This window comes from Anolis sagrei, chromosome 2 (assembly GCF_037176765.1).
Source record: "Anolis sagrei isolate rAnoSag1 chromosome 2, rAnoSag1.mat, whole genome shotgun sequence".
In the NCBI taxonomy this organism is placed as follows: Eukaryota; Metazoa; Chordata; class Lepidosauria; order Squamata; family Dactyloidae; genus Anolis; species Anolis sagrei.
In genome coordinates, this window is record NC_090022.1 from 154,873,926 (window position 1) to 154,896,929 (window position 23,004).

At 41.3% G+C, this 23,004-nt stretch overlaps 1 protein-coding gene across 1 annotated transcript in view; it reads right to left on the reverse strand.

Annotated features, from left to right (window-relative positions):
- Positions 1–345: 345 nt before the first annotated feature.
- The window catches only part of DGKQ (diacylglycerol kinase theta), a 98,669-nt gene continuing 76,010 nt past the window's right edge, over positions 346–23,004 (reverse strand). The window contains exons 19-23 of the mRNA XM_060763721.2: positions 18,260–18,360; positions 14,527–14,673; positions 11,215–11,326; positions 10,477–10,629; positions 346–8,483 (exon numbers count right to left, since the gene is read on the reverse strand). Of these exons, the coding sequence (XP_060619704.2) occupies positions 8,385–8,483; positions 10,477–10,629; positions 11,215–11,326; positions 14,527–14,673; positions 18,260–18,360 (612 nt within the window). The 3' untranslated portion in view covers positions 346–8,384. The remainder of the gene's footprint in view (positions 8,484–10,476; positions 10,630–11,214; positions 11,327–14,526; positions 14,674–18,259; positions 18,361–23,004) is intronic.

The following is a 23,004-nucleotide window of genomic DNA, read 5'->3' on the forward strand; positions in this document are numbered from 1 at the left end:
AACAGAACGGATCACAGATCTCTACCACAATCAGGACTTTGATCCTTGCTGATTCAGTTTTCAGGAATTGTAGACTAGCATGTTTAAAGAGCAGACGGAAGCTGTATTTAGGAGTTTGGGCTAAAATGGGACTAGGAAATAATCCGTCCCCCCCAAATCCCCAAGCACCCAGAAATAACTCGCACAGAGATCTGAAACAGGGTCAGTGCTTCCATTGAGGTCATTTAGGTGGGTACAAAGCTCTGTGAACACAATTCCCCAGAAGCCTAGACATGATATAAATACAGGGTGAGGCAGCATAACTTCCTTTTTTCAAAACTTAATAAAATCCATTCTATGAATATATATAATGTAGGCACATACCTAAAGTTTTGTTTTACGTAGTTTTGAAGATCAAATTAGGTAACGTCCCCCATTCTCCAAACACTGAATAAACTGATTTCTGGCGTTTGTTATGACTCTTGCCAGCATAGCAGGCGTTATGTTGGTAATTTCTTCCTGGATGTTGTTCTTCAAATCTTGTAGGACAGTGATTCTGGGGTCCCCAGATGTTTTTTGGCCTTCAACTCCAAGAAATCCTAACAGCTGGTAAACTGGCTGGGATTTCTGGGAGTTGTAGGCCAAAAACATCTGGGGACCCCAGGTTGAGAACCATTGTTGTAGGGTTCTTGGACAGTTCACATAAACACAGGATTTCAAAAAAACGCATAGAAAAAAATCACAAGGGGCCAAATCTGGAGAGCGGGCTGGCCACTCCAAATCCGCTCGAAAAGTAGGCCTCAACGGCAAAAGCACAGTCCTCACTGTCCCAACGTATGATGGCGACTGAACTGTGTCACAACAAAACGTTATACTCCCGCCTCTCGAATGAGACCACTAGTGCTCTGCTACATCTTCAACCGATTAAATGGCGCACATTTTAAAAAAGGAAGTTATGCTGCCTCACCCTGTATTGCTCAGCTTAGTAATACAGAACCAATGTTTCAACCACACCAGATCCCTCTGTTAGCCATAAACTAGGCATCACATTTACAAAACAGCCTGCCGACAAACCCAAAGTACAAGATTAATCCAACACAATACTGAGGTTTTTATGGGAACATGTCGGCCCCAAGGAAAGCACCAACAACACAGTCCAAATCTCCCAGAGTGCATTGGACAGAACACCTGAATGCACAGGTCTCTACTTAATAACCAATTCAGACTTCACTTCAAAGTGAACTTCCAATTAACTTATTAGTAGCTTATAACAAGCATAGGAAACATGCTTGTTATAAGCCTGCCATCTCTCACTTTTGGCTACATTGGCTAGGGCTGGTGGGAATTATGGTGGTAGGAGTCCAAAATCCCCATGCTTGCCTATAGAATAAACTACAAAAGTACTTGCTATTATTTTCCTCCTGAATCTTTAGGTGAACCACAGGGAAGACATGTTGCAGCGAGAACTGCAGAACGAGTACTGTAGGACAGAATTTCCAGCTGCGTACCACAGACATTCCCAATTCCCAAATGTACATCATATAATCTATGGTTTAAATCTCAAATTTTGCAGTAATCTATAAAAATATATAACACAACCTAGTTTATATTTACAAGTGCAAAGTGAAATGCTCACGTAAACAATTGATGTGTATCTTTGTAAAACTGGATTTTTGACAACTACACACAAAATATATGCTCTCAAATCAATGATCAAAGTAGCTTTGAGATCCCTATGTAGAGACCCATTCCAGTCTTACAGTTTTGTCACTGCTGAGCCAAGCTTGTATATGAAGGCACAAGAATTTTGTTAAGTGAGAAAACGTTGCCTTAGTGATGATCTCTTGTCTAGTTTACACACAAGAAAATGAATCAACGCATTTACTTTTTAACACACACATTGACCAAGTTCATTTCCAAATTCATTAGAAAGTACTCACATCCCTACAGAAAAGCATGGACCAGGTCAATGCATATAAAGACGTAATATGGGACTCAACTCACATCCTCACTTCAATACAGTGGTTCTCAACCTGTGGGTCCCTGGGTGTGTTGGCCTACAACTCCAAGAAATCCCAGACAGTTTACCAGCTGTTAGGATTTCTGGGAGTTGAAGGTCAAACCATCTGGGGACCCACAGGTTGAGAACCACTGCCGTCTAAATAGAAAGAAAGTCCTAAGATATAACAGTAGTGCCATGCAAATTAAGAGCCAGTGCCCTCATCTAATACATTCCTCAAAAGTAATTTCTTCCCACTACTCCTTCCCTGATTTTAGCTACAACTGCAAATTATATATGCCTCAAGAACAAAACTTTTATAAACTGAAGCAGGTCTACAAACTACAGTTATGTTTACATATCCATAGTCTGAACCAATCCCTGGTTAATTCTGAAAAGAGAAGGAATTGTGAAAGAATATACACTTTCCAATGGCTGGCACTAGATCAGTCTGCTAAGCAATCAATAATAATAATAATAATAATAATAATAATAATAATAATAGTCTATTGTACAAGAATAGTTGCCCAATAGAGATCACACCATTCCAGCTGCAAACTTCTTTGATTTCCGAAGGAAAAAAGAAAAACTGGCAAGAAACCCACTTTACCTCTCAAAGAAAGGGATCTGGCTGCATCTTTGAGAGTAACTGAAAACTAAACCTCCGGTTATTCTGAAAAGTGCTACAAGATCCTTTTGCATAACACAACTATGTCTTTGAATTCCACCTAAAAGAAAGGCTCGAGGCATAGTGTACAAAGGAAAGACTATTGTAGTGCAAATTTAAATATTACTTTTAATGCACAGGCACACCAACACAGTGCCTTCATAAAACACACAATTTAAAGACAAAAGAATGATGGTGTAAAGTATTGCTTCTCTTGAGGCCCAACTACCATCAACAACTGCATGATGAAAATATACAAAACTATTTTGAACCACAAAAATAAGGTATTGGTAATACCTTCCAATAATCTGTAAATTGTTGTAAGCCTATGAAATGCTAAAAATCATCAAAAGCTATAAAAATGTGCTTGAGCTTCAACCTTATCATAATCAATCCATGTAAACTCAATTTTAGGAAGCACAACAATCTTTAATAATTGTAGTAAAATATACTTAAGTCTGCCTAAATATTACAAACATCAGAAACAAGATAAAGGTTCAGTCATCTGCTTCACTTTTTTCCTTTCGTGAATGGCATTCACTATTCTTAACTTTAATTACTAGCATCCACTAAAAAACTATGATTCCTTTGATACGGAAAATATTTTCAGCAAAAAGTTTCTGGACTAAGGAAAGTGTTCTTTCTGTTATTGTGTCAGTATGCCCCTTTTCCATGTTGACACAGTACATTATGGGCATGATCCACACAGCCAAACCATTCTAAATCCTGTTTAATATTAGTGGTTAAGAGAAAGAGCTTAAATCTAGAAACTAGAAGGATTTAAAGGTGTCTGATTTTGGAAGGAATCCTGAAACACATGTACAGTCCAGTGTCCCAATTTGAGTTTGTTTGGGGAAAGAGAATTTGTGGGAGAAGGATTAAGTCATGGCCGGAGTTTGGTCATAGAAACAACGTGCTGTTCGTGCAATGCAAGGCAATCTCTTAGGTCTTATTCTGACTTGGAGCCTAAGGTTAAAGGTCCTAAATGTCTAATGTCTGCAAATGGGAAGCCTTGGCACTTCTAACTGGAGGCCAGTTGGTACCAACAGTGTCATGGATTTTGAAGAGGCACAAATAGAGGGTGAAAGAGAGAAATGTATCAAGAGGAAGGAGCATCAAGCAAACCCTTGTCGGGACTGCCTTCCATCTAGAAATCTATCTCCTCAGTGTTAAAGCCCATGCGGATCCAGAATAGGTCTCCACAGTCACTTACAGACCCCACCACCAAGACTCTACCCTTGAAAGACAATCATACTTGGCCACGAGGGATTATATGAATGCCTTGTATAAAATATGTGTATGCCTAACTGCAGTGTGTTCTAACAACTTGGAAGACAGATGCCTAAAGGCATGTAACAAGACTGCAAATTCTGCATGTGTAGCAGCAGATGGGTGAAAAGTTTTTTTCAGAAAACATAGCAGCATTCCACAAAAAATACTGGTAAGAAGTGGGCAAATGTCTTGATTGAGTCCACAAGAGGCCCTTTCCAGATGTTGATACTGTCCCAGGAGAACCCTGCAGTAATGACTGCAGAAGAAAATGATAGTCTCTAATGTGTGCTCTGACTGTGCAGCAAATGTTTGCAGCAATCGTACAGCCAATGAGGGGACAGCTGAAAAAAAGGCATACCTGCTGCAAACCAGACAATCCTTTGGGTTGACATGTGGCTGTTCTAGTGCCTCGGGCTGAATGGTGCCTGCAATATCAATGAGGAGTGTATTACAGTTCCTTCCTCTGCTTACCTGCAGTCTCTTGAATACACTGCAGAGGGAGAAAGGAGTTGTTTAATCATGTCCTCCAGGAGCCCCCGGTGGCACAATGGGTTAAACTCTTGTGCCAGCAGGACCACTGACCAAGAGGGCAGCGGGTTCAAATCTGAGGAGAGAGGGTTGAGCTCCCTCTGTCAGCTCCAGCTCCCCAGGTGGGGAAATGAGAGAAGCTTCCCACAAGAATGGTAAAACATTAAACATCGAAGCATCCCCTGGGCAACATCCTTACAGGTGGCCAACTGTCTCACATCAAATGTAACTAAATAATAATAATAATAATAATAATAATAATAATAATAATCTTTATTTATACCCTGCCACCATCTCCCCCAATGGGGACCCGGAGCAGCTTCCAGAAACTAGCAATTTCTCAAGTCGCTCCTGACATGGAAAAAAAACCCCAGCAACACCATGTCCTCCCAGCCACATTTTTCTTCTGATGTCTTCAATTTAAACCAGGGGTGCATAACTCATAACCTACTTAGTCCCTTTGTATACTCTTCAAATACCTCCTCCTCATGAACTAATAAGCTGTCGTTTCCCCTTAAAATAACCCCCATAAAGAAAGTATGGCTGTTCCTTGTATGCCAATAATAGGGTCATATCATTGCAACACCAGTGCAGTTGGGAGGACGGAGGAGAATGAGGCTTCATCTGTCTCATTACCTGCTCAACACACAAGATGGTGCGATTACTATTCCTGTGCCAAAGGACCAATCTTGGTCCTAGGATTCTGGCACAAGACTCCTGGGATGGAGGCCAAGTGTAAGTATCATCCCATTAATCCATATATGTGTGCACATATCCAAATATAATACAGATGTTGCATTCAAAGCCAAAAATAGTGTGCATCTCTGACTTAAAGGTATCCACCATTACGTGTATGCACACACCACCATCTTAAGAAAAAATTACCTAAGAGGATATTACAGTGAAGTAGAATATTACAGTGAAGTAGGCCCCTAACTTCTATGGGAGTTTGGGCCACAGAATCCCTGCAAACATGGGAAAACTACACATTTAAGAAAAGCTGTTGTTAAATCCGAAAGAACTCCTTAAGTCCTCCAAAGCAACAATATGGTAAACTTCCTCCAGAAGCTGATCATAAATTGAACTGAAGGATTTAGAGATTCCTAACGAAGTGTTATCTCTAGAAATCTCTAGGTCCTCCAAGATGACTCTATGCTTGAGCTCTGCAGGAAGTTGACAATATAATTGTACTGGATGACCAAGAGGTTGCTATAGACAACAAATTAATCAAATCCAAGCATAATCAAATCGGAATAAGCTAAACCTGCAAATATGAAGGGCTGACTGAAGATTGCAGCCAGTGGTTAAGTACTTCTGGGATAGCATAACCATGAAGGTTCTCAGGCTGCTTCTGCTTTTTTTCATATCAGAAGCAACTTGAGAACTGCAAGTCACTTCTGGTGTGAGAAAATTGACCATTTGCAAGGACACTGCCCAGGGGATGCCCAATGTTTGATGTTTTACCATCTTTGTGGGAGGTTTCTCTCATGTATTGTCGAAGGCTTTCATGGCCGGAATCCATGGGTTGTTGTAGGTTTTTCCGTGCTATATGGCCATGTTCTGGAGGCAATTTTTTTCCTGACGTTTCGCCTGCATCTATGGCAAGCATCCTCAGAGGTAATGAGGTCTGTTGGAACTAGGAAAAATGGGTTTATATATATGTGGAATGACCAGGGTGAGACAAAGGACTTTTGTTTGCTGGGGCTAGCTGTGAATGTTTCAGCTGATCACCTTGATTTGCATTCAATGGCTTGGAAGCGCCGGGGGGGGGGGGGAATCTTTTGTTGAGAGTGATTTCATGTGCCTGTTTGTTTCTCCTCATGCTCTGCATGAGAAGCTGAAGCTGATGGAGCTCAACTCACACTCCTCAAATTCGAACCGCTAACCTGTTGGTCAACAGTCCTGCCAACCCAAAGGGTTTAACCCATTGGGCCACTGGGGGCTCTGGGCGCTACTGCTGCTGTTCTTACATTCAGGCTATTAGGAATTATGCTTCTTGGCAGAGGGTTGGACTGGATGGGCCACTAGGTCTCTTCCAACTCTATTTTTCTATGTTTGTACAATTTCAGCAAATCAGTCACGGTGAATAGGATTCTGCAAAAACAATTCCCATTTTGGGAAATTTTACCAAACACAATCCAGCTAACCTACTTCATCCTTCTCCATAGTTCTGTGTTGTAACAGAAATATATTTTATTTATCTGGAAGTAATGATCAACTATTGCTTGTCATTAAAGCAAGTGTAGTAAACTCTGTATTCTGCTCAACTATGGCACTGAGAAGAACAGAAGCCTTCACTTTTGTTTCTGATTAACTGCAGCCTACCATTGTATTTGATAAACCATAAACTTTTTATGGTATATTAATGTTAAATGTTGTTTTAGCAGACCACAGTTGAGCTTAACCAGTTTGCTCACATTCAGACAGAAGAACAAACTGCAATTAATCAAACACAGAATCAAAAATGTTGGCTCTCCTCATCTAAAAGGAGCGCCAGAATCATCTATATACAGCCTATATACTGCATGTTTTTTTGTAAAGTTATTAATATAAAGAACTAGGAACGACCCCTTTAGAATTCGCAACACTAACAAACTACAACATGCAAGCTAATATGAAAATATGCAGGCAAATATCTCACAATGGCTGACCATAAGACTAACAGCTAGTCTGAATGATCAGCTAAGATCTCTGTCTGATGCACTATCCCACCCCTATCTCCTCATTTACAAAATCTGGACCACCATTGCAATATTTCCTCTCCAACCAGATGTGGAACACAACCAGAGATCAGAAGTTGTGATTTTGGAAACAATCTAGATGAGATTATTCTGTATTGAACTATCCTTGAGTACAGCGAAAGTAAAACATCCTTCTTTTCAGTGAATCAATACTGAACACAATTAATGCTAAAAGAGGTAAATTTAGCATATTGTCCAACAATTGTAAATCCTAGTTTTGGCATTTGGTTTGTCAGCAACAGTCTAGTGAGAGTATGTTCCAAGAAGGAAATACTGTAGGAAATTAAATCAGAAGCATGAATAGAAGTCCAGAAGCTTGTAGTGTTTATAAAAAAAATGTCTGTACAGTGTAAAAATAGATAAAATGATGGTAGGATCTTCCACCTTCCCACCACAGCCTTTTAATTTAGTAGTGTGGGAAAAGGAAGTGTTCATGGCACACACATGCACTGATAATAATCACAACCATAATAATAAACTAAATACTGGGATTCAATGCATGCAAATCTACCCCTGTGGACAGTGACACCCTGCCCAAAAGCACTGTGAGGATGACAACACACCCAGTCCCAGGAATGAAAGCAATGTGAGCATTGTGGAAAGAAGCAGGTTGTGGCATCTCTCTATGTGCCACCTTAGAAGGAACACTGGCAAATTGTGCAGGTAGATGAATTAAATCAATTTGTTCCCATGCCACTTACAGCAACATTGCACAAAATGTAAGAAACATGAAGTTACTAATTATCACCTCTTCTCTACCTTTATTTTCCTCTTGAGAAGGCTGAGCTAACTTAATCCCTACACAGGAAACATTAGCATGTGCATTTTCTAAAGAGGGATAACAAATATACTGCCCTAAAAGAAGTGACTCCCCAAAGAGGAATAGGTGAGAAATTGCATTAAAAAAGCACAGTACAATGGATCGCTGCTTTATTCTTTTCTCTTTTTTGCACAATGCAAAAAATTGGTTAATGTTTTTTTTTTACGGAAAAGCGATTAAAGCAAATGTCTCTGACCAATTTGCGATGAATCAACGTATCTTATTTCAGCCACTAGATAGGCACTGTACAATAGAACGGAATATAGCAGTAGGCTCAAAAACAACGCTTCTTAACCTGAACTGTATACAGCGTTACCAAGCAGACCCACTTTGTCTACAGTAGATGTGCTGCATTTCTTCTGGGGATATCTTCCTCTATCAGCGCCCCACTTCATTGACGGACAGGTTCTCATTTCTTGACTCTTTTGCATTTCCAGTTTTTTTCTGTTTTTGTTTTGATTTCTTTAACATGTGAACCTGTGATAAAAAATATGGGAAAGAAAACATGTAAAAAATTAAAGACAATATGCAACGTTAATAGCAGCTATAACTTCAATGTATTTTCCCCCACTCTATAGATACACTTCTTCTCCTTCTCCTTCTCCTTCTCCTTCTCCTTCTCCTTCTCCTTCTCCTTCTCCTTCTCCTTCTCCTTCTCCTTCTCCTTCTCCTTCTCCTTCTCCTTCTCCTTCTCCTTCTCCTTCTCCTTCTTCTTATTATTATTGTTAACTTTACTTGTACCCCGCTAACATCTCCTGAAGGACTCGGTGTGGCTTACAAAGGCCAAGGCTCTCAATAAAACAACAGCATAACAAATACAACAATAAAACTCATAAAGCAAACCAATAAACATTAAAGCAATAACAGTGAAACATCAAACAACACATCATGACACAATTAAAACTAGGGGCAGGCCAAATGTAATGAATAAATTAAAAGTGCTGGACATGACAGGTGAAATGTAAGGATTTTAGGGTAGGTGCGATGTGCAGGCAATCTTAAATCTTTGGTAAAGTGCATTTGGGACATGATGCTGAGAGTTTCCTATTCTGGAAAGGCACACTGGAACAGCCAGGTCTTCAAGCTCTTCCTAAAGACTGCCAATGTTGGGGCTTGTCTGATGTCCTTGGGGAGAGAGTTCCAGAGTCAGGGGGCTACCACAGAGAAGGCCCTGTCCCTCGTCCCCATCGAACGCGCTTGCAACGCAGGTGGGATCATGAGCAGGGCCTCTCCAGATGAACGGAGGGATCGTGTGGGTTCATATACGGAGATGCGGTCATGCAGATAGGCGGGTCCCAAACCATTTAGGGCTTTGTAGGTGAGCACCTGCACCTTGAATTGGGACCGGAAAATGAATGGCAGCCAATGGAGCTCCTTAAACAGGAGGGTTGACCTCTCTCTGTAAGGAGCACCAGTTAACAACCTGGCTGCCGCCCGTTGGACCAGTTATAATTTCTGAGCCGTTTTCAAGGGCAGCCCCACATAGAGCACATTACAGTAGTCCAATCTAGAGGTGACCAAGGCATGAACCACCCCGGCCACATTATCCCTCCACATTTGCAAATTAAGAATTCACAGATCTGATTATTTGCAGATTACTGTATTTGTTGCTGCCACTTCTAGTTCCCCAACATGACCAACAAATATGTTCTCTCTACTCTAAAAATATTTAGAATATTTATACCCTGTGTTTCAGCCACAAAGGCTTTCAGAGAAGACTACAAATTGTTAATTTGACAGTTCCCAGCCCATATGGAATCCTTTTTATGATGTGAGAGAGTAACACGGCAAGTTCTTTGAAATCTATATCCAATCTGTCACATCCAATCTAGAAGAATCTTACAAATGTTCTTCTGAATATTCACTGTTTATCACGTACAGAAAGTGGGTATTTTAAGAGAAACGATATTACACTATGTTACATGATTTTTGTTCCTGGGTTATGAATGAAAACATGGAAAAAGTTTATTAAACTGCAAAAACTTTGTTTTTGTGGGAAGGACATCCTGCAGCACAATTTGCTAAAGTTTTTCTCATTGAGTCTCAAATAATTCAACATAGTTTGTGGCAGCCACAATAATGAAGTTTATGGAGTATAACAACTACTTTCAAAGTAACTACAGTACAATTAAATACGAAATAACATTTTCAAACCAGGAACAGATTTTTTTTCAAATTTAGTTACATAATGTTATAAGTGGAATGGTTTGGATTTTGTAACACAGAGATATATTCAGTGGACTCTTGCTTTCTGTTAGGGTTTAGTTCCAGGACCTCCTGTAGATACCAAAATCAATGGATTCTCAACTCCAATTACATCAAATGAGGATGGGAAAATCAAGGTATGCTTTTTGGATTTTTGAAGGGTGAGGGAATATCTTCAAGGCGGTGGAATCCGTGAATATAGAATCCATGAATCCGGAGGGCAAACTATCTACAATAATAACATAAACAAAACATGTCCAAATACCTTTGGTCCCGCTGCAGAAATAATTATCTGGCCAGGAGGCTGAATCCAGGGCTCTCCATCTACTTGAACTGGAATCGGTTTCAGAAGTGTCAGGCGGAAATAGGAGCCCTGGGCAATCCGGATGCCTGAACGTAGCCCACCCTGGACTTGTCCCTATCAAAAGCAATTCAGTAAGGACAGTCATTTTTGAGAAGATCATTCGATATTTGCACACTGAAGGATTGGTAAAGCTCATACAATACTAATGTAGTGGATGTTAACATTTCAAAAAAAAATATTTGTTGGATAATATCACATTAAAAACCTATTTATGAAAAAATAATACTCTGTACAGTGACATACTGTATTCTATTGTTTTCTGTAAGTAACAATTTAATTTAAGTTTGCAAATAACCTAACTTCACAGTTTAAATGGAGTCATGTACCCTTGGTATCCAGTGGGACCCCCTCCCCAATTTCCACAGAGAAAAATTGCATTTATTGATATTCAAGTAACATTATATATAATGGTGTTGTACAATAGTGTCCCTTATATATAATGAGAAAATCAAGTTTTGCTTTTTGGAATTTATCATTTTAAATATTTTCAATCAGTAGTTGCAGAATCAATTAATACAGAGGGCCAGTTATATATATATATATATATAGCATACTACTATATTACCATTTATACTGTATGTTTGAACACATTGTATCTGGGAGGTATTTAATAATCAGTGGGTTAAACAGTGGACTTACCATGTGAACTACCCCTGTGACACCAACAACCTCCAGCAAACCATCATCAATTCTTGGTTTCTCAAACCGGTTATCATTATCCGATCCCCAAAGGTCAGCACCAGATCCCCAACTGGGCAGAACAAAACAAAACAAAATAACCATAGGCAACTTTTTAAAAAATGAAGCAACTTTACTTTTTTCAGTGCGGCACATGATAATTCTATAATAAATGGTTTATAAGAGTGTTTACAAAGATGGCTGGAAGACAGCGCCCCTTTCATGATTAGAGTCTAAATATGTACAAGAGCTTGTGGCCCCATAACTCAAACATGACAGAAGACAAAGGGGGAGTCCTTGGTGCTTCCTTCTTTGATCTCAGTGCCCTATGAGCTTACCACTGTTACAACTTATGGCTGAGAAGGTAGGAAAGGAGCTGCATATAGGAAAATGAAGATAGAGCTGGGTAACCTGGCTCTTTTGATTCTTTAGAAGCCCAAAGAGTTGACTTTATCACAGGACATGCATTGTCTAAACTTCTTTGTTCACCAGATGCTACATCCATGTCCTACTCTTACATCTAATGTTCTCTTACATCTAATATTTTTCCCCACCTTGTCTACTTAGTGCCGAATAATTTAAATTGAATAAATTTCTATCCCACCTTTATGATAATAGCACCTACTTCTTCATGCTCACAAAAGCTCTGTGAGGCGAATAAGGCGAATGGAGAGCACAACAAGCCCAAGTTCACCTAGTACGCTTCATGGATGAATGGTCAATCTGACTCTTGAGTCTTAGGTAAAAAACGCAAAACCTCAAGAGCTGCTTTTTCATGTATAACATGGGATTACTATTTAATACAGTTTAAATATCCCTTAAAATGTGTAAAAAAGTCTGATACTATTTGACTGGAGAGTGAAGAATGCATCAGGCCCATGATCAATTTGACTGCAAAGACTTCTCCTCACCCACAGGTGTATTTTGTTTTTGATACCCTTGTTTTAGGCTGCATTTTAGTGTTTAGATTTAGGTTGTTTATTATGACTCTTGCATTTCTCCCAACGTGTCATCCATGGCAGCTCTCAGCATAGATGAAAGTAAGTTGCAGTTGCGGTCCAAGTAGTCAACATGGAGGTGTAACAGCACATGTGCAAGGCTGATTATATATCCCATCCCCACTTCCCATCCCCTAAGAGTCATAATTTGTTTAGGTTAGGATGGGAATAATTCAGCCATTGAGATGTGGTTTGACTGCAACTTCCAGCAATCCGCATTCTTGGCTGTGCTGGCTAGTGAGAGTTGTAGTTCCAACAATAGCTGAAGGGTTACACAATTCTCATCCTGATCTAAATGATCACCAAAGGTATTTGGGCCAAGTATTTGCAGCTCAGATACTTCAATAATCAGGGAAATGATCAGTAATGAGGCAGATACTATTTTTGAGTTTATGTCTGCAAACAGAAGACAGCACCAACAAATAACATTAATTACAAAAAATAGAGATTAACAGTAAGCCCTACATGAATGTACAACTTTTTACAGGCTGAGCGATGAATATAAGGCAACAAACGTGTCAGAATAGAACTCTTTTACAATAAGAGTATCTAAAAATGGCAGTAAGAAATTTTGTATCTTACTAGATATGCTTTCACCAGATAATATTTTATTGAAAACTCTGTTTACACAGTAATGTGATATCGCTGAAGTTTGTTCATAGCTGTCAACATAAATCTTTGAGGGTGCCACTACTATTGCCACTACTCCACCTCTACTGTGGGAAATGGGGTTGTTGACTGTGTGATTAATCATTGTATGCCATGATGTTTGGTTTGATTAGCATCTCAAGGGTATAAGCCCATTTATTGCGTTTAGGAAGTTTGAGGATCCATCACTGGCATCTCCTGTAGAAAATCCGTTGGGCAGTAACACTAGGTGGAAAACTCAGCTGGACACAATGAGGAGCTGTTGTCAGCTTGAAACAAACAGTACTGAGATCAATGGTATGATTCAGCAGAACGAAGCCTCATATAGCCATGCCCCAAGCTGAATGGACAAAGACAGGAGAGAGAATGAACAGAGCAGCAAGAACAGTGGTTGGCTGGATTCCTGTTACTGCCATGCACAAACATAGCTTAACATCTCTATAATCTAAATTTGCCTGCTCTGGAATCTGACTTTGCTTTCCTCCCTTTGAAGTGATTTCGTTCCCTCTGCACACCTACTATTTTGTACCTGAAGAGAACTGGGCGGGAGGGGGGATCAGAAAAGCATCTGGTTATGTCCCCATAGTAAAAGCCAAATAATTACATGAGATGCTGAGATTTCCAGAGGATTCTGGTCGACCTCAGTGAATAAGGTAATCACTTTGCATCTGGCAACGAGGAAATAACCAGTCAATTCTGAGATCACCATCCCTTTTCTGCAAGTACAGAATGGTTGGTGAGTTACAGTTCCATATGCAGAACTATTATGCTATACTGATCCTTGCAAGATTGTAATCTTTGAGTATTAATCTGTCTCTATATTCTATGTTTTCGTACACCTTGATGAAAAAAAGGTCTCTCTTTAATTCAGTACACAAACACTGCAGGTGAGCTGCTGACTAAGCCAAAGTCTTTGCACCATGGTTCACTTAACATTATGGAAAGAATACATGGCGTCATGCTCTATGGTGCCCTCTCCTCCAACATGGCTAGGAAGGCATCTGCACAGCAGAACAAATGCAGTATGACCCCAGATGAACTGTCATGTCTCAATGCTATGGAATCCTGGAAGTTTTACTATGGTGTGGCCCCAGCATTCTTTGCGAGAGAAGGCTAAAGTCCTTGTGAGCCTGTAATTTCCATGATTCCATCTCACTGAGCCACGTCCATTAAAGTGGGGTCAAACTGCATGACATTTACAAAGCAGTTGTATTCTAGGTAAAGTTTCGAAGCTTTCATTTCCATTTTGGAATGACTGCCATAAAGTGTTATGACTTAAGCCAGACAAACTGTGGCCACTAGGATTAGTTAAATCACTTTCAAGTTAGCATGATTCAGATTAAACAGAATTCAGAGTCTTCTTTCAGCTCTATCTCTGGAAGAAATATGTCAAGTCACATATTACTGTTTCCCTTGGTCATGCATCTAACAATAAAACATTATTCGTTTGATATCAAAACGTAATTATAAAAAACTTCCCATAGAGGAAAAAAGCCCTAAGAAGCTTCTATTCACACAAACGAATTTGAGTATTACAACCTTCAAAAACTTTCTTCTCAGAGACAGACCTTCTAATAAAAGAGGTAGATGCATGGGAATATTATTGAAGATATTTGGAATATCCTACCTGGGAATATTAATGAAGATAAGGCCTTCGATGTTAGGAAGCTCAACTTGATGTTGGTCCACTTGAAGTTTTATTTCTTTATGAAGATTTCTGGTGTGACTCATTTTCTGCAATCCAACCTTTACATAGACACCTTTGTTGTGAAACCTGGAGACAGAGATTTTTACATTCTAGTTATTATTTAACACACTTTCACTTAATACTTTTATATTTCTTGCACCATCATAGGTTGTACCTTGTGATTAGAATACTTTTCCCCTCAAGATTTTAAAAAGGCTTTGAAAAAATTACATAGATGCTCTACAGCAGGGGTCCTCAAACTTTTAAAACAGAAGGCCAGGTCACAGTCCCTCAAACTGTTGGAGGGCCGGATTATAATTTGAAAAAAAAACCATGAATGAATTCCTATGCACACTGAACATATCTTATTTGTAGAGCAAAAAAAAACCACTTAAAAACAATACAATAATTAAAATGAAGAACAATTTTAACAAATATAAACTTATTAGTATTTCAGTGGGAAGTGTGGGCCTGCTTTTGGCTGATGAGATAAGATTATTGTTGTTGTTGTGTGCTTTGAAGTCGGGTAAATGACATAAGCAGTGAATTGCAGTTTTAAAAGGTTGATACCAGCCCATTCAACCCCAAATAGTGCAACTGGCAGAAATGCCCACAGGTTATGTTGAAGCCACCCTCTTGTTCTAATGCAGGGGTGCCTTATTTTGGCTGCCTTCAAAGGGTCATTGAATCCATGGAAAATCCACGGATACACAGAGCATCCATCTCCCCCCCCTCTCTCTCCCCCCTCCCAATTTGGGTCTCCAGAAGTTATTGAATGACAACTCCATTACTTCTGATTATATGTCATACGGACTAGGGATAATGGGAATTACAATCCAACAGCACTTGTGGTTGGGGAAAAGTTAAATGACATTTTAAAGTCAGGCATCAAATCCACAAGCTTTTTTTCTTAATTCAAACCCAACTCTCCTTATTAAATGGAACAACTGTAGCTTTACAGGTGTTGTTGTATCCCAACTCTCATCAGCTCTAATCATGATGCCCAATGATGAGGAATACAGGAGATGTAGTCCAGCATCTTGAGCCATGGTTCTTAACCTGTGAATCTCCAGGTGTTTTGGCCTACAACTCACAGAAATCCCAATCAGTTTACCAGCTGACATAATGGGCAGGATTTGACCACAGACCTTGAGGTTTGAAAGACTGAAACTCTCTTGCAACCTGAAGTGCCCATTTCCCCAAAAGTTTATTCAATAACTTGAATCAAGCCACCACGCATAAGAATATCAGCTTCTTATTCTATCTCCTGGGAACTGCATTACTCAAACCAGACCCAAACAAGTTTCCTTATTAGGTGTGGCTTTATAGCAGTGGTTCCTAACCTGTGGGTGATGGACCACCAGTGAGCTGCGAGGATGAAAATCTGGTCCATGAGCCTCCTTCCTCTTTATTTTATTTTATTTCTGCACCTTTTGTGCCACTTGCCACTCCTTCCCTGTCACTGATCATGGAATATGTTCTGTATCAGAAACTAGAGCTGATGTGGTCTATCCAATGCAATTTTCTAAATCAGCACCCCAAACCGAATCTAAAGTCGACCAAAAACTAATGTGTAACCCTTTTGGTACTAATGTTGCACTGTAGCATTCTGCCAGCCCCATGTTTCCCTTTCTCCTTGCACTAGCCTTGGCCCAGCCCATTCAACAGTCCAGGCCCTTTATTGACATCTTGGCCCCAGCAGCTTACCTTGCATGAAGAAGAGAGTGGAACTGTTTTTAAATTGATTTTAATGTATATGTTGTGTTAACAGTTTATGCCTATGTTTTTGTTTTATATTGTATGTTTTTGTATTATTTCGCATATATGGAAACCACTCTGCGTCCCCTAGGGGAGATAGGATGGTATATAAATAAGGTTGTTATTATTATTATTATTATTATTATTATTATTATTATGTTGGAGAGTGATCTCTGGTCAAGTAGGCCCTGGTCAAAAAAAGTTTGGGAACCACTGCTTTATAGCATGGCAAAATACTTCTTGAAACACCAGTATCAAAACAGTGGCTGAAGTGCTCTATGCTGGAGATGTAACTCAAAGAAGAACAGCTTGACCTTACAGTAAGTGGCACAGGGTTGCTTAAAAACAAACAAATGAAAGCAACACTCAAATATTCCTCAACAGTGATTAAAAGAAACGGAGTAAACAAGTGTGCATCACTCAGTGACGTTGTGGCACTCCCTTCTTTCCCAAGAGGTGAGAGGTTTTTGAGATGTGTCTTATCTGGCTTAATACTCTTTTGAAGGAGAGATTATTGAAAACAAAGAGTTTATACAGGCATTGGCAAACTTCAGCCCTCCAGGTGTTTTGGAGATCTGGTAGGCTGTTAGGAATTGTGGGAGTTGAAGTCCAAAACACCTGGAGGGTGGAACTTTGCCCATGCCTGGTTTATACAACAGTGTACTAGAATTGATTTACACCCAGAGTTGCAAATGCTGTAAATAAACCCCTCTTCCCCTAGTTCAAAATTCTGATAGCAATTCCTGAATTTTTCATGGGATGTGAAAGTTTGTAGCTAATGTGCCTGTAAGAACTGTCATTTTTTTTATAATTGTTATTTTTGGTCTGCTTCTGACTCCCATCAAAGAAAGTGGTGTGGGAGCTGGGGGCAAAGGAATGTAGAGAGGGCTACCAAAAGGCCTTGGAGTGGATGCAGCTTTGGACCACTCTTTGCTCACTCCTAATTTTCATAACATTTGAGCAACAGACATATCACTCTCCCTCCCCGTTCCACTGCTCTTTCTATCAACTATCAAGAGATTGTACCTTTGTAGTTTCCTCTCACACCCTATGACTCACTGGAATTCTGACTCAAATCGCAGGGGTTTGTTTTGTTTTTTGTTTTTTTGTAAAGCAGACCTAGATTACCTCATCCTAACTGTAGTAGGGAAGAATGTTTTTCACTTTGATTTCCTAGCTTTTCTAAAAATGTTTTATCTATCTGTACCAAAGGTGTGGATGGCTTCTGGAAGGATGACAATTATGGAATACAGTACTTAAGAATAATTGTGGTCACCGAATCGCTTTGTCATTCATTCATTTCCCTAACCTCGCCCCAAATGAGAACATTAAAACAATATTAAAATTCCATCTACACAGATTAAATTGCTACATGGATTTTATAGTCAGGGATTCAACTATGGTTGTTTGAAAACATGAAGTTCTTCAGAACTGGCAATGGCTAGAACATGCATACCTTATCAATCATTTCAATCACTTATGGTGATGTTGACAGAGAACATAGCCATGTCACTCATTTTGCCACCAGTTGTGTTTTCCACAGATGGCATGGCAGGATGCCACACAAATCCTGGCTCTCACACCCACCTGATACATATTGCTGCAATGAAGGCCTTTGTTGCCCCATGGAGCAAATCCAAATTCATACTTAATCTCCAAATTCATATCTGATGCCCAGGAGGAAGGCAAACATATACTGAAAACATATTAGAGGATTAGCAAAAGCCTTATTAATCCCCAACAGCAACAATGAGGTAAGGATACATGTGATTTTTCCTTTATGAATAACAGTGATACAAAGAAGGCACAAGAGAGACAGTGTGAGACAGAAAGTGTCAGAGCAAGGAAGTACAAGTGGAAAGAAAGAGAGGAAAGGGGGGTGGGGAGAGAGATTGATTATACAAAACCCAGATACCTGCTATTGAATTTATCGGGTTCTTCTTCCCTGGCATGATGAAAACCTAGACTAAGTTCTGCATCAATTCCAAGACCACAGTAATTGTTCATCTGCACAATCTGAAAAAAGTTGAAAACAGAAATAAAATTCTACACTTTTGTCCAGCGTTTCAATAAACAGATACAATGAAACAGCTCATACAATTTTGTCAATTTAGACTTAGTGGAGCAACACATGAATGCAAGCCATAAAGTTCTCCAGGTGATAAGACAGCTCTCTGCATTTGTTGAAGGATAAATCAGGGGTAATTATGATATAGATCAACCAGAGCTCTTTGAAGAAAGAAATAATTAAAACAAACTACCTGACCTAACTCAGTTTCTCAGATCTGAATGGCTAGAATGATATGAAAGTAAGGTTGCTTACCTGTAAACGTGTTTCTTCTAGTGGTGACTGTGAAATCCACACCTGTGGTACTTCTCTGCGTCCACGCAGCTGGATCGGATCTTTCTTGAAAGCTTTATGCAATTAGGGACTCCAAACCCGCCCATTTCCTCCCAATAAAGCCAGGCAGCGGGGCTTGGAGCCTCAGTTCCGTACCGTGAAAGACAGTCGGAGCAAAAAAGGCATGACAAATGTGGGGAGGATGGGCGGGTTGTGTGAATTTCACAGTCACCACTAGAAGAAACATGTTTACAAGTAAGCAACCTTACTTTCTTCTGCGTGGTGCTGTGAAATCCACACCTGTGGTAGACTAGCGAGCAGTCCCACGGATGGCGGGTGTCATGCTAGTACAGAAAAAAGTACTGTTCTCCCAAATGCTGCCTCTTTCTTGGCAGCCAAGTCCAATTTGTAATGGGAGACAAAAGTGTGCGGTGTTGACCAAATGGCCGCCCGACAGATGTCATCCAACGGCACTCCATGCAAAAAAGCCGTAGAGGCTGCCAGGGCTCTAGTGGAATGAGCGTGGATCTGAACAGGTAAGTCCAGTCCTGCGAGCTCATATGCTAGCCGGATAGTCGCAACTATCCAGGCTGACAACCTTTGGGCAGAAACCGGGAGACCCACAGAGTCCTGACGGTATTTAACAAAAAGTCGTGGCGACTTCCGGAGTGGAGCCGTGCGGTGGACATAAAAAGCAAGAGCTCTCCGCACATCCAACAGGTGCAAAGACCGCTCCAGGGGAGTAGAGGGATTGGGAAACAATGTTGGAAGAACAATGTCCTGAGACATATGAAACTGAGATGCTGCCTTAGGCAAAAAAGAAATGTCCGTGCGAAGCACAACCTTATCTTTATGAAATCTGAGGTAGGGAATGTCGACTCGAAGAGCCGCAAGCTCGCTAGCACGACGAGCAGAAGTAATGGCCACTAAAAACGCCGTTTTCCAGGATAGATGGGCCATGTCAGAAGTGGACATGGGCTCAAATGGTGGCCATCCAAGGGCAGAAAGAACAACCTCTAACCTCCAAGAAGGGGGCACAGGTCGGACCTGCGGCCGAAAATTACGAAAGCCCTGCAAAAATCGTCGTACAAGAGGATCGGCAAAGGGGGAGGGAAGCAAATATTGTCTGCGAAACGAAGCAATAGCTGCCAAATACACCTTCAGGGAAGACAAAGAGAGTCCTGAGTCTGACAACGAAATCAAAAAATCAAGGAGGAGAGAGGTTGAAGCAGACAGAGGTGGGACCCCATGCTGCTGTGAAAAACTGCAAAAATGACACCACTTACAGAGGTAAGAATGTTTAGTGGCAGGTCTTAAGGCAAGGTCCAAAATATCCTTTACTGATTGAGAGAGGGTTGAGGTTGGATCCGCCATGCTGTCAGACGCAACTGAGTGATCTGGGAGAACGGGACTGGGCTGTCGTTGACAGTCAACAAATCCGGTCTGAGTGGCAGCTGAATGTAATTGTTGCCTGCAAGCTGAAGAAGAGTGGCAAACCAAGGCTGGCGGGGCCACCATGGAGTGATGAGAATACAGTCCACTTGCTCTGCCTGAAGACGGGACACCACTCTGGAAAGCAGGGGCAGAGGTGGAAAAATATACAGAAGAGCAGATGTCCAATCCAGGAGGAAAGCATCTCCTAAACATCCTGTCTGGTCGTTGAAAGGAAGCCGTGCTCCGAAGAACTGGCATTTCGTGTTGGCGGGAGAGGCAAACAAATCTACCAGAGAAGTTTGCCATCTGAAAAAAAGTTGCTGAACTTGGAATGGATGCAGGGACCATTCGTGGTCGGTATAAACGGTCCGGCTGAGAGAGTCGGCAAGAGAGTTGTCGACACCAGGAACATGAACAGCTGAGATGGAGATGTTGTTGAGTACGCACCAATTCCAGATTCGCAGGGTGAAAGAAAGAAGAGTCCGAGAGCGCGTTCCTCCCTGCTTGTTGATGTAGAAGACCACCGTAGTATTGTCGGTGGTTAGCTGAATAACACGGCCCATGAGCAGGTGGCCGAAGGAATGAAGTGCCTTCTCTACTGCCAGCAGTTCTAGATAGATGATATGTTTGGTCCCCTCTGCTGCAGTCCAGGGGCCGTGGCTGGTGAAGTCCTCGAGATGAGCACCCCATCCCAGAAGTGAGGCATCTGTAGTCAGGATAAGAGAGGGTTTTGGAGGCTGAAAAGGTACCCCCACACAAAGGTTGGACCGATGAGTCCACCAGTCCAGAGACTGGCGCACAGAAAAAGGGACGACCAAACGTCTGCCTGGACTGTTGACCAAGGGACAAAATGTCCTGAGAAACCAACTCTGTAGAGGCCGAAGATGCAGACGAGCCAAGGGAGTCACAGCCGTTGTGGAGGACATGTGCCCTAGAAGACACTGGACGTCTCTTGCTCGGACCGAAGACCTGCGCATGATCCGGAGGGCCAGCGTGCGAAGGATTTGAAATCTGTCGTCTGGTAGGTAAGCTCTGGACTGCTGAGAGTTGAGAACTGCTCCAATAAACTGGGTGACTTGTGTTGGTTGTAGATGAGATTTCTTCTCGTTGATAATCAAACCCAGATTCTGCAATAATGACAAAGTAAACTGGATGTTGTCGTGTAACTGGGCAGCGGTCTTACCGACCAACAACCAATCATCTATATAAGGATAGACAACGATACCACGTGACCGAAGGTAAGCTGCCACCACCGACATGACCTTAGTAAACACCCTGGGGGCTGTGGAAATTCCAAAAGATAAAACTCGGAACGAAAAAGCCTGACCATTGGTGGAAAAAGACAAAAATCTATGATGGCGCGCCCTAATGGCAACATGAAAATAAGCATCCTTCAAATCGATACTAGCAAACCAGGCACCTTTAGACAGGAGGGGGAGAATGGTTGTCAATGTCACCATCCGAAATCTACGATATATAATATAGGCATTAAGACATCTGAGGTCCAGAATAGGACGAAGTCCTCCATCCTTCTTGGATACCAAAAAATACTTGGAAAAAAAGGCAACGGAAAACATAGAAGGAGGTAAGGGTGCTATCGCTCCCTTCTCTAACAAAGTAAGGACCTCCTGCCACAAAACAGAGGAATGAGGGGTAACCTTAACCATCCCCACAGGGGGTTCTTCAAAAAATTCAATGGCATAACCATGTTCAATGATTTCCAATACCCAGGAATCAGAAGTGATAGCACGCCAAGCTTCCAGATATGGCGCCAAACGAGCTCCAAAAACAGGAGAGGAGGGTGCATTACCTACACCAAGTGAAGAAAGGGAAGAACCGTCACCAAGAGAGGAAGGGGTATGGTCATCAAAAACGACGCCGACCCTGGTCCTGTTGCTTCCCTTTAGCCTGTTTATTCCCCTTGTATGGTTGGGAATTACGTCTGCCTGCAGGAGCAGGAAACCTAGGGTTTTGACCCTGCAAAGGTCGAAAAGGAGTAGGCCATAAAGGCTGACGAGACAAAGGCTGAGGGGCTGGCCACCTATATTTAAACTGAGCAGGGGGCTTAGATGAAAAACCAAAATCCTGTGCAGCAACACGAATCTTCTGCGTACTCTTTAACTGAGCATCAGTCTCAGGATGAAAGAGACTATCCTGTGACATAGGCAACTCCTCCGCCATAGATCGTCCTTCCTCAGACAATGTAGAGGATCGCAGCCAGGCATGTCGTCGAAGAGCTGTTGCAGTTGCAAATAGCCTACTTGCTGTATCAGCACTATGTTTGCCCATATTCTTTTGATGGCGAGCCAAAATCAAGCCTTCCTGACACAAAGTCTTAGGAAGTTCCTGGTGCTCTTGGGAAAGGAAATCCAAATAAGGGGTTAAAGGGTTCCACAAAAAAGACTGATATTCCCCCATATACGCCTGATAATGAGCCATGCGAGTAATCAAGCTGGCTGCAGAATGAATCTTTTTGCCACAACCATCCATCTTCCTGCCCTCCGCGTCAGGAGGAGCCGATTGAAGTCTTTTGGATTTTTTAGGCTGCACCACCTTCACAACAACAGAGTTAGGCTGCAGAGGTCTAGCCAACCATTCCGCAGAGGAGGTATCCACGCGATAAAGAGTATTGACTTTCCTTGACACTGGAGGCACAGAAGCTGGTGGCCCTTTTTGAGTCTTAGCCAGCTTCAACAAATAATTAAGTGCAGGCAAAACAGTAGGAGGTGATTGCTCATTCTGTTGATCGGCAGGAAAAAGTAAATCATCAACAGGTTCATCTGATGAAGAAACAGCAGGCAACTGAAGGGAATGAGCCAAACGCAAAATTAAAGAAGCAAACGAAGAAGCCTCTTCTAAAGCAGAAGTTGGAAAGGAGAAATCCT